Source organism: Aphidius gifuensis, linkage group LG2 (assembly GCF_014905175.1).
Source record: "Aphidius gifuensis isolate YNYX2018 linkage group LG2, ASM1490517v1, whole genome shotgun sequence".
Taxonomy (NCBI): Eukaryota; Metazoa; Arthropoda; class Insecta; order Hymenoptera; family Braconidae; genus Aphidius; species Aphidius gifuensis.
In genome coordinates, this window is record NC_057789.1 from 12,544,392 (window position 1) to 12,557,570 (window position 13,179).

At 29.1% G+C, this 13,179-nt stretch overlaps 1 protein-coding gene across 1 annotated transcript; it reads right to left on the bottom strand.

Annotated features, from left to right (window-relative positions):
• Positions 1-2,256: 2,256 nt before the first annotated feature.
• LOC122849095 (SWI/SNF-related matrix-associated actin-dependent regulator of chromatin subfamily A-like protein 1) lies at positions 2,257-10,447 on the bottom strand. The gene is given in 4 exon segments (XM_044147682.1): positions 2,257-3,024; positions 8,562-8,917; positions 8,920-10,179; positions 10,265-10,447. Coding segments are annotated over 3 exon segments (2,094 nt in total). The 5' UTR covers positions 10,175-10,179; positions 10,265-10,447; the 3' UTR covers positions 2,257-2,541.
• Positions 10,448-13,179: the final 2,732 nt, after the last annotated feature.

A 13,179-nucleotide genomic window follows, 5' to 3' on the forward strand; every position in this document is an offset into this window, starting at 1 on the left:
GCTATATTCACTGATAGCGGTAGATCAAAAAACATTTCATAAGTTATATCCGTAATAAAAAATCGTTTGGTAAAAATTGATGATCAGTTTGTTTACCAATGAATCTTGGCCAAGAAATGCAAAAAATTCTTATATTTTATTTTTAGAACGTACTCAAAAGGGTACAAAGCTCACTAAATAAATTTTAAATAACGATTCACGACCTGGACGTATGATGGGTTGTTATTTTTTATAAGTGAACGATTAAAAGACTTTACAAAAAGATATGATATCACACAAAAAACAAAAATAAATTTTTGTACAAAAAAGAGAGTCAAGTATTCGAAATTAATTTTAATTTTTTTTTAAACATACAAAAAGAGATATCAAAAAGTCAGTACAAAAGTACATATTTCTTTACAAATTATTGACCCATATGAATAGTCTAACTTTTGACAAATTTTATACTTGACCCCGCCCGGTTCTTTAAAATAAAATTTCAAAATCTTTCACACAAATGTAGGCTCAATAAAAAGTGAAACTTAGAAGTAATTTAACTGTATCAAATTAATTAACACGCATATGAAAAATATGTTATGTATATGGGGAGTTATGTATATACATATAATACTGAACTATCATACTTAGCCAACTACTGGTGATAATATTTCTCCACGTATACTTTGATTTTCTCCATAATTAGTCTGAATCTCTCGCAAATTAAACCATACGGTTGATGAGGCGAAGAAATGTGTAAAAAAAATTTTTCTCCAACTGTTCGTGAGCAGCCAAAAAATGACGTCAGTAAAATAGTTTGAAAAGTAAAAAGAAGGGGCGCTCCTAATGTGTATGAAACTACAGATGTATGTATGATGATACACCAGTATCATACAAACCAACACTGGTCAGTAATTGGTGTATTTACATTTAGCTTTAAATTCTAAATTCAATAAAATCTTGCATCACTATTCACTAGATATGACCAAAATATATTCAATAATATCTAGGTAAATATAATAGGAACTAGTGATGTGAATTCTTGCTACAAAACTTGGAATGAATCCGGTTTGTGGACACACCTTACAGGAATCAGGAAATCGTAGAGCAACAACATCAGGCTGTCTGTCGTCAATTTATATTATAAACACATTATAAAAATTTGTAGGCGAAATTTTTTTTCCTGGTAAGAAATTGGATCCTCATTATAAAAATTTGTCAAAAAAGACTAGTCAACTATTTCGCTAATTTTTATATGCTAGCTAGAACGTCTTATCGATATTTTCTTATGTTTAAAAAGTAAAATAATTCGAATACTTGACTCTCCTACAAAAATTGAACTGTTTTGATGTATCTATTATATCCTAAACTCGAAATTACTTATTTTAATAATAATCTGTTCTTCTTCAAGTTACGCAACTTTTGAAAAATAATCATCAATTTTGATAGTTATTTCTAAAAGATATTCAATCACAAATTATTGATTAACTCCAAAATTTGCTTCACGATCTGTGTTTTTACTGGTGAAGTAGTATTTGTGTGTGTGGGTATAGGCTGGGGGCGGACTGCACAAGTCATAGATCGTTTTACGTAAACATTAAATTCACTCAAATGCTTTTTTTAAAACTTGTAAAATGATTAAAAAAATGAATTATAAAATGGTACTAATGTATGAAACTTGAAATTATATTTTTATGATATTAAAATAAATTAGGAACAACGTCTGTCATATACCGTGAAAATTAATTTTATTTTATTATTTTATCTGAATAAAAATTGTTAATGATTTAATTTGTTAATTAAATCTCATTTTTATTTAAATGGAATATTTTATAATGGAGTATTTTAAAAGGTTATATATGATGATATATGCTAAATGGTTGAATGTTATTATTATGGTTTTTTCTTTTTCTCGAACAGCTCTTTTGTGAAACTAGCACTTTCGTGTTTTTGCTTTTTCTGATATTGATGTAGGTAAAATGCTTATAGATATCTGCTTTATTGACGTGCTTTATCTCACTCTGACACATTTCAATCGCATTGATTAAAGAGAGATAAAGCACGTCAATAAAGCAGATATCTATAAGCATTTTACCTACATCAATATCAAAACCAATTAAAGATACTAAATTTACTAAAAGAAAATATGGAAGGAACAAACAAAATGGATGAATAATTTTTAGTTGTAACAATAGAGAATAAAATAAATTTGTAATCCCGAATTTCAATAAAGAAATTAAAAATTCCCAAGCAGGGCAGGCACAGTTGCTTCAGCAACTGTTTCGTCATTTTTTTGAAGTCGAAGCGTGTCCTTTTAGCACAGAAAAGTCATCCGCCGACTATGCGACTTACATTCAACCAGAAGCGTGGATAGCATCATCATTCCTATATTTGGCATCAAAAGTAATTTGAGTATTTCGGTATTAAAATATTTTCATTAAGATGCATCAAGAAATAACATTTTTAATAAACAACAGAATATTCTATTTATTTTTAGATATGGTCTTACAAATAATGCGCGAAGTTTATAAAAAAATATAAAATCATATTTGGATAGTTTCAAAACTAGGAAATACTCGCAAGATCGAAATCTGCAAAACTACTATCGTCATCATCAAGTAATTGACCCAAATTTTCCGGTATGCTAGGACGAACTACAGTTAATAATGATGAGTTTTCATCTTTCATAGATTCAGAAGTTAATTCAGAATTGAACGTAGAAGTTTGAGGTACTTCGTTCATTGGATATGAGAACTTCTTTTCCATATTAATTTGCAACTCCTGCGAAATCACAAAATCATTCAGTGTTTTTTGTTTATCAATACTTTCTGATAATGCTAAATCTTCCCCAGTTAATTTTTGATGGGTTAATTCTGTTTCACTGAACGAAAAGTTCTGGTTAAGTCCTGCATCAGCTAGAAACTCTGTTTTCGACTGCAACAAAGGCCAAAGAAAATCATCAACTGTTCCTTTTGCGATTAAATATTGGATAACAACTGAGTTTTTTTGACCAATTCTGTGAACTCGATCCTCCGCTTGGCAAAGAGTCTAAAGAGAAACAGTAAAAAATATTAAATAAAATCTTTAAATTTATAAGGTAGATAGAAGAATAAATGTTCTTGTTAAGGGGCTATTAATAAAGAATTTCGTTGACACCATAATTTCATTCCAAATCGATTGCCGATGATTTAAATGTGATTAAAAATATAAGTGATGTCAATGATTTTTTCGATTCATTCAATTTTTGTGATGTTGCACACTGAAAAAAAAAAATTCTAAAACCAAGAATAAAACTTCTGTAAAATAGAAGTTTCCTTCTTGCAAATAATTTTCTTGAATCAAGACGATTATGTCATAATCCATGACTATTTTGTAATGATTTTAGAAGTATCCTTCTTGGATTATGACAAAAATTTTCTTGCTTCAAGACAATATTGTCATAATCCAAGAATATTTATGTTATAATTTTAGAAGTATCCTTCTTGAATTATGACAAAAATTTTCTTGCTTCAAGACACTATTGTTTTTTCATAAGAAAAAAAAAGTATTGAATAACTAAATAAAAAAAAAAAAATTATTTATTGTAATTCATTCCAACTTAGAGTTTTTTTGGATGTTGCGCTCTATCTCTAGTTTTTTTTTTTTTATTATTTAAAACAACGACTTGGCCTCGAACTCCTGTACCTTAAGTGTACCTATTCTAAAACCCTGCCTTGAGCAACCTAACCACAAACGCTAGATTTCTCATCGAAGATTTTTTGTTTCTCTTGTGTTACAATCATCATGATGAAAAATTAAGTTATTATTTTTTTTTTTTTTTAATTCTTATAAATTATAAGTTATATAAATCATGAAAAAGAAAAAGACTGTTAAATAAAGTCTCTGAATTTAAATCAAACTGTTTGTATTATTTACGTTATTTGTTTTATATATTATAATATTATTTTCAACATGGTTTAAAACATTATGTTTTATACATGCTCATCCCTGGTTACCGGAATACTGCAGCGCCGCTCAATGTGCGAAGATCATATAGTGATACGATTTTTATATACAGGCAAGATAGAGAGCTCGTCCTCCTGTATTTCTAGTCCTCTTGGGGTGGTGGACAGTTGGCCGAGAGGGTGTGAAATATCTGATCTTGGAAAATTTTTTTCAATACCTGGCAATTCGCCTGAATTCGCTATGGAAATAAAAAAATTTGCCTGATAATTGTTTAATTGTTATTAATTATTGAAAGCGAGTGTGGAAGTTATCCGAAAAAAGATTTCTAATTAATTATTGCAAGTTTTTTTATCGTTAATTTGTAGAGCTCGATTTGCTGGATCCGAATTTTATTGTCTCGTTATTTGCCTGATGATAATTAATTAACTACAATAATAATAAAAAGCTAAAAATTAATAACCAGGCAGAATGAGTCCACATGCGCATACTTAATCAGCTGCCATGGTTATTGTTATTATGACATATTTTATATATGTACTTGCAATGTGTTTCGTTTTGAATTTTTTCTTCATTCTCTAGAACGGATTAATAATTTTAATTCGAAAAAAAAATCATCTTGTTTGACTTCAATTGATATGATACATGAATTGAATCTAAACTATTTATAAAAATATTGTGTTTAAACATTATTGCTAGTTCTGAATATAATTACTCCATTTCTTGAATCATAAATTTTATATATATTTTATGTTGTTTTTATATTTTTATGTTTTTTATATTTATATATATTTTACATATGTTATATATATTTCTTTGTGTGTATGATTCTATATAAATAACATGTGTATAACTTCAGTTGTTACTAAACTACGCTTTTTATCATTGCTTGTCGAGAATTGCATTCTTGCCAATATGATTTCAAATAATTTATCCTACGACAATATGCGATGAAAAGACTCTTGTGTTGCACGTAATAATTTATAATATTATTAATTTTATTACTAATAAATTATTCAATCTTATCTAGAATAGAAAACTAATCGATTGTTATAAAAATTCAAGTGACATATGAAATATGTCATGATAGTGATACTAATACTCGTGACAGCTGATAAGGTACGCGCATACACACTCGCTCTTCCATGGTTATTAATTTTCAGCTTTTTATTATTATTTTAATTAATTAATTATTATCAGACAAATAACGAAGCAATAAAATTTGGATCCAGCAAATCAAACTCTACAAATTAACGATAAAAAACTTGTGATAATTAATTAGAATTTATGTTTCGGCTAACTTCCATACTCATTTTTAATAATTAATAACAATTGAACTATTATCAGGCAAATTTTTTTATTTCCATAGCAAATTCAGGCAAATTGTCAGATATTGAAAAAAATTTTCCGAGGTCAGGTATTCCACACCCTTTCGGCTAAGTGTCTACCACTTCTTGGTATAAGAAATTCTGTTTGTTGAACGTACATCCGAAGAAAAAAAAAAACTTTTAACATTAATACTCAAAAAGCATTACAAGGACACAATCCGATTTTAGAAAAATGTATTATTATTTCAAAAACTGTTTTATAAGTTCATAAGATTTTCATTAGTACCTTTGATTGTAGGTTGTTTGTAATTGAATCTCAACAAAAAAATCATATATAACGAAAATTAGTTAGTGTAATTTTTTTTTTTTTTTTTCAAATAAAATGTCATATTGTTTAGTCACAACACTACGAAATTTCATCATAAACATATGATCATCTGTGTGAGTGAGCAGGGCTGCCAACACTGCGCGTCGAATCTCCACAAAACATGATTTTGTTAGGTTCCAATGTAAATCGGGAAAAAAAAAGCCACATCAAATTTTTCTATTAAAATTCTAATAACTCCGTGAGTTTTAAAGATATCGTTTTCAAAATAGCGGCAATTTAAAGATCAAAATAAAAAGAAACTTTTAATTAGTCAGTGCAAATCGATCACGCTTACAGATAAAAAGTTATTTAATATTTAAAAGAAAAAAGAAAAAAAGGTTTTTAACATTTTTGGCTCTGGCAACTTTAATAATTATTTGAGAAAAAATCGAAAATATATAAATTAAAGAGATTGAAAATACACTTTTTTTGGTTCTAACCTTTATTGACTTTATAGTGTCATATCTGAATGAATATACTTACAATTATAGTGACAATTTCGAATACTTGACACTTTTTTTTGTACAAGAAAACTTTGTTTTTTTACGTAGGCGAAGCCTATAGTATTGAATTCATACACGTTTTTTCTTAAATGATATCTTGTAAAGTAATAAAGTTAGAAGGATCGTATTAGGACCAAATTATTCGTCTATGAAAATACTAAAACCGGGAACTTACTAAAAGTAATTTCAATTGTTAGTTAATTTATTAATAACAAATAACGATCACCGTATAATTTTCAAAGTCAAATAATAAGAAAACTAAAAACAAATCATGGATGCGATTTTTCGCCAGGATATTAGGAATGACTGAATTTATAATAATCGAGTTAAAAATTGTTTTTAATGTCGTTAGAAGATTGTTAATAAACAAAAAAACAAAATTGCTGTTTTTTTATATTTTGCATCTTTAAAATTTTAACTTACAAGCTGTATTTATGGCTCAAAATAATTGTCTTTTCGATACCGAGAGCCACCCTCTCTTGATAAAATTTGCTCTGATCATTTGTTAATTAGATATCAGCAATTGTTTATAACAATCACTATCATCCTTTATGTTACAGTTGAAAAATAGTAACGAAGGAGTGATTTTAGCGATTTTTATCAAGACAGGGTCGCTCTCAGGAATTTAATATCAAATTTTTTGAGATCAATAAAACTTTTTTATGTTAATTTGTTCAAAAGTTATCCAAAATATAAACAATTACCGATTTTTAAAACATTTTTCTTCAAAAGAGTTTAAAGCGCATGCGTAAAACTTTCTTTGCTGTGGTTATAATTTGCTTGATCGATAAAATAGTTATTTAAATTATCATGTTATTGAAAATAAAAAAAAAAACTACCATGGACAAATTTTTATAAATAAAAGTAATAAACAAAATGGTTCTAAAAATCATTTGTTTAGTTAAAAAAAAAGTAAATTGAACGATTTATTTTTTTTATATTTGTATTGATTTTTTTTTTGAACGAATCTAATAAAATCATTAATTACAAGTTGTATAACCTCAAATTTTTTTCATCTGTATTTTGATTTATGTACATAATTTGACAGGTGAAAAACAGCGCGAAAAAAACAAAAAATATTTAATCATATAATTTAAAATTATTAATAAAAAAAAAACTAAAATGAATTTGGAATAATCAAGAGGAACCACACGGGCTTTCGCCGGAGTTTTGAAAATTTTCAATTTTCAATAGAACAAGTCCGTTACTAAAAATTTTTTTTTTTTTGTTGAGATATCACATCTTTTTGTAAAGTTTTTTGATCATATCGAATTTAAAAAATCCAGCCTCAAAATAATCGTTTTGTAACTTTGACACTTTTACTAATTTGTTTTGAGTTTTGACACATACTTCACAAAAAGTTGTTACCAACGTAACAAAAGAAATCTGAATTTTATAAATTTGAAAATAAAAAAAAAAAGAGAAATTATAGGGTTCTGACCGTGGAGGTGTATAACTCGTTAAACTCCATGGCGTTAAACTCCATGGATTAAATAAACAAATTTTAATATCATAAGTGTAGATACACAATATATTTTTTTTATTTTTCAGTCAATGTTGGTTGATGCAAATTTATAAAAATTTTATTTTAATTAATAATATTAAATTAATAGCAAAGTGAGCTTTAATTATTTACTACTTTTTTACTGTTTTTTTTTTATGATATTTGGAACTTTACATACATTACTTTAAAATGTAAACACACATATTATTCATATTATTATTTCAAGTTCGGAAAGCCCGGAAAAGACCGATAAATTAGACGAATTTCTGTCTGGTAAGGTAAAGTGGCTCCAGCTGGATCCCGACGTATATGGTCCCACCCCCACCACCGAAGTTTAGTCTCCTGGTCTTCTTGAAAGGGATAAATGTCAAAGGTGAAAACTTTTATACACGAGAATAGGACGAAATAATTTTTTTTTTCTTAAACGGCATATATTCGATTTCTACTCGAAAACGTATTTTTTTCTATCAAATTGTAGCTAAGAAAAAAACGAAAAAATGAGTTATGCTTGTCACGAATTTTGAAGGTTATTCAAGTTTAAAAAAAAAAATTGCTAGCACAGTGTTAGTGTCTGTCTGTATATGCACAGACACACTTAAAACAGTCAAAAGCCAATTTTCGAGGCAGAATCGCAACAAAATTTCGGGTGCCCAGGCATAAAATTTAGCGTTACGATACACGGGCCCCTCAAGCTTTAAATATAAGTCCGAATATGCCACCGGCAAACAGCCTTAAGGAACAGTTTCGTACTCATCTCTAAGAAAGTTATTCAAAAATTCCAGAAATCACTATTAATAATGGAACAAAAAAACACGATTGCATGAAAATATTAAAAGATGGAAAGCAATATATGAAATTTTACACGAAAATTCAAATCAGAGAAATAAGTTATTAATCACATTAATTAATTATGAAAAAAATTATGAAGCCATTGAGCTTACCCCAGGATTCCAATACAGCTCAGCAAAAACAACTAAACTTGCTGCAGTCAAAGTAATTCCAGCATTAGCTGCTGTAATCGATAGAACAGCAACCAAACAAGAATCACACTCTTGAAATTTATCCACAAATACTTTTCTATCTTCTGCTTTTGTTTTACCATCAATTTTAACGTAGATAATCTTACTTTTGTTGAGAATATTACAAATTTTAGTAAGCATGTATTCATGATGAGCAAAAACAAGAAATTTGTTTTGTTTTTCAACAAGATTTTTGATATAATTTCCTACTGCAAGAACTTTTTGCTGACAGCTCTCATAATATTTTAATAAAAGACCATGTCTTTCAATACCATTAGTTTTTGAAGATGGGCTGCCATTGCTACCATCTCTTTTGTAGCAACTTTAATCAACCCAGGATCAAGAATTACGACTTCTCTTATTTTGTCAGGCAATTGCTTTAAAACATCACCTTTCATTCGTCTAATAAGACAAGTAGATTTCAAAAGTAGCTGAAGTTCTCTAATATTTGAAGCTCCTTTAAAATCCCAACCAAATGCATTTTGCTGTCCTTCACAATAACGAACTCCATAATCATGCACTTTCATGAAATTCCGACAAACGAAAGATAGCTGTGAATAAAGTTCAATTGGTCGTGATAAGGCTGGAGTTCCACTGAGTAACAAAACGTGTCTTGCTTGTGTAGCAATTTTTTTAACAGATTTGGTCCTTTCTGTTTTGAAACTTTTTAGAGAGTGTGATTCATCTATAATTAAAAATCCAAATACTTTGTTTTCAAATGTTTGTATATGTCTAGCTAGTAAATCATACGAGACAATTGTAACACGTTCACTGCCAAGACAATCTTTTCCATTAGTGAATTGAAAAACATGCTGAGCTGGAATTGACGGTAAAAATCGAAAAATTGCTTCAGACCATTGATATCTCACTACAGAAGGTGTCACAATTAATAACGGCCAGTCATCTTGAAAGTAGTGAGCAATACCAAGAGCTTGGATGGTTTTTCCAAGTCCCATATCATCAGCAATAATACAGTTACCATTATTTTTTATTCCATACATAACTCCTTCTTTTTGAAAAGGCATTAATTGGGATAATAATGTCTTATCGATTTTATCTTCAATACTGATATGCAGCTTTTCGTCAGATTTTTGTCGTAGATTTACGCGAAAAGTTTGTAAAACGAATGGAGGAATAGATGATATAATAATTTTTGTTCCAAATACCATTTTAATATCCTGTAATAAATTATTATAGTCATCGATATGGAAATTCCACCACTTGGTTTTGGGATCATATTTTTTTGATGAAATTTTGTAAAACAATTTAATAAGTTCTTGGTTATATGATGCCTCTATTTGAAATCGATCCTCAGTTATCATAACACAATTGATTTTAAAAGATTCAGATTTTCCAAAAAAGTTATCTGGATTTATTGTATTAAAAATACGGGGTTGTTTAGGTTTATGTGTAGTAATAGGACTTGACGATAGTTTCCTTTTTTCAGGCACTTTATTTTCCAACTGTTGTAACTTTTGGGCTTTTTTTTGAAGAGCTAAAAGTCTCTTTTTTTCAATTTCCTCTGATGAATACATTGTACCTATTAGATAAAATGGTTGTAAAAAATACATCGAATTGCATTAGACTTAGTTATGTTTGTGTTACAATAAAAAACTAAAAATTACCTGAGGTTCTTTTTTGACATCAGAATTAGAATTGAATATTAACATTATATTTTTTCACCAACACGTATGTCGTAAGTTTAAGTAGTTTTGTTTTCTCACAAGGAGTGAGAACTTGTGAGTAACTTGTATTAACAAACGGAAAAAACAATGGTCTGTAAGGATTGCAGTGTTGGGTAAATGAGCGATTTTTCGAGTTATTTACATTACATGTAATTTACGTAAAAAACGTAAATAATGTAAATAACCCATACCTAGCCCTACCTGACGCCAAATAACCTGTTGTTGTAAACAAAAAAAAATATGTCAATGGGTGCATTCCTTTAATAAAAAATTTTTTAAAAAACGGGTACGTTCCAAAACCACTGAAATATAATAAAACTGGAAGCCGAACTTCGTGTCGCCGAGAGAGAAACTCAATGGTTGGGATGTTGTCCTTGTCGGTACAGTCACATCAACTATAATTGGTTGAGACTACTGAAATATAATGTAACTTTTATACCGTTTAGTACTAGTTTGTTTTGACGTTGACTGTACAGTATGTGCGCATGCGTGGGTGAAGGAATGCCAACAATGTATTGCTCTCTATGACACCCGTATTGCAGTGCATTGGCTAAGCATAGGAGTTCACCTTCCAGTTTTTATTATATTTTAGTGTCCAAAACCTTCCTTCTGTTCGGTATATCAAGATGGCGGCGATTTAAATGAAATATACGAAAAGTTTAGACAACTCTATAGGGATCTGACCTATGGGCGGGGTTTAGTAGCACGCACACACACTAACCGTGTCCGTGAGCCAATATGGCGCATTCCGGATCCTTTTTGGCGCGTCATTTGAATAACAAATACAGTATTATTTAAGTGTTATATTTTTATCATGTTATTATTGATCATTCTTGATAAATTTTTCCACACTAAAAGACGATCTACTGTTTTCAAGTTTTTGTTTTTGATTAGGCACTTATTGAGCTCTCAAAAAATATGAAATTCTAAATTAAAATTATTTTTAGCGCGACTGATGAAATTCTCTCCTGAACATATATATACCTATGTATTTATTTTTTTTTTATACGCTCTAAAAATATACTAGCCTCGACAATCATTTTTTAATAATCAATTTATTTATTAATATTTATAATATTAAATCTGTATACACGTATTTTGACACTTGGCTACGACTCACTACCACCTCACTATACTATTTGTGTGTGTTGGTATGTCCTGTACGTATTATATTATTATCATGATTCCCAGATCCAGAAATAGTTGACTAATCGGCCACCAGATGCCATGGTGAATAGGTCAGAACCCTGTATACACTAGCATAGTTTTTTGATCAAGTTCTATAAAGGCATGTGGCCACTAGCATAGTTTTTCGATCAAGTTCTATGCCATAGCACTTGTGTCACTATATCTCACTAGAAATTTACTAGAAAATGGCCGCCGAGGACTATGTTGAAAAAATGCTGCGTGCAGCATTTTCAGCATAGAACCGCTAACTTCACACTAGTATTTTTTGATACAGCCAACATTAAGAAAATACAACAACAATGGTTAGCGTTATTAATAAATTTGTTTGTTTATATTTACGTAACTATAGTAAATATGTATAATGATTGACTGTCAAAATATCAAATTGTCAACAAATAAGAAAGGTTATATTTTTTTTTATGTCCTTCTAAGCTGTGTTTTAGCTGAAACATTTCAAAAACATTAAAACGCCGCCCTATAGCCGTCATGTGAACTATCTGCCATAGTGCTATGGCATAGAACTGGTAAAAAAACATGGTAGTGGCCTGAAGCCTTAACATAAGCACTATGGAAGAAAAAGTTCATATATATAACATTATAGGGCCGTTTTATCGTTGCATGATGTAGCTAACTGCTTAAAACACAAAAAATAAATATAACATTGATGACAATGATATGTATTTGATCAATCATTATACGCGCAACAACCAGCAGGCACAAACCATTGTTGTTATAATTGGCCGCTCAAAAACTAGTGAAATTACTTATTCTATGCTGAAATATTTTTCTATAGAATTTCGAATGATTTTTATAAAATATCCGAAACGGAATGTTTTATAAAATTTTTCCTATAGAATAGTTTTTATAAAAATATTATATGAACTCTATAGAATAGTCCTGTATAGATTATATTATAGGTATATGTATAACATTGTACATAATTGATTTAATTCATTTATTTATTGCTGTAACGAGTCTTTTCATTTATTGTACAATAGGGTTCTGACCTATTCACCATGGCATCTGGTGGCCGAATAGTAAACTATTTCCAAATGGTCGGAATCATAATAATAATATAATACATACAGGGCATACCAACACATACAAATAGTGGAGTGGCGTGAGTCGTAGCCAAGTGTCAAAATACGTATACAGATTTAATATTATAATAATGATTATAGATAACAATAAATAAATTGATAATTAAAAAATGAATGTCGAGGCTGGTATTTGTTCAGAGCGTATAAAAAGAACTAAATATATATATTCAGTAGAGAATCCTCTATCTATACTTAGTTTTTGATATAGCTAGCCGTATTTTTCGTGAAATGGCTAACCAGGTTTCTAAAAACTCAACCGGACTCTCCATTAGAACCTATGTATAACCTCCAAAAAAGTAGCCTACTTTATTAATTAATTACTAAGTAATTAGCTACAAAAAAATTATCATAAAATTTGAGCGTGTGTATTACTATTTCATTAAGCTACTTAAAAAATTTTAAGACTCTATCCGTATTTTTGATTTGTGCTGGATATCCCTTAAAAGAATGCACCCAAACTCTCACTCACACCGCTGTACGCAGCTGTCAAACTGTTTTTTTTTTTATCACACGATAAATAATAAATAAATTCATCAACGTGTATAAAAATTTTATTAGAATTAAAAC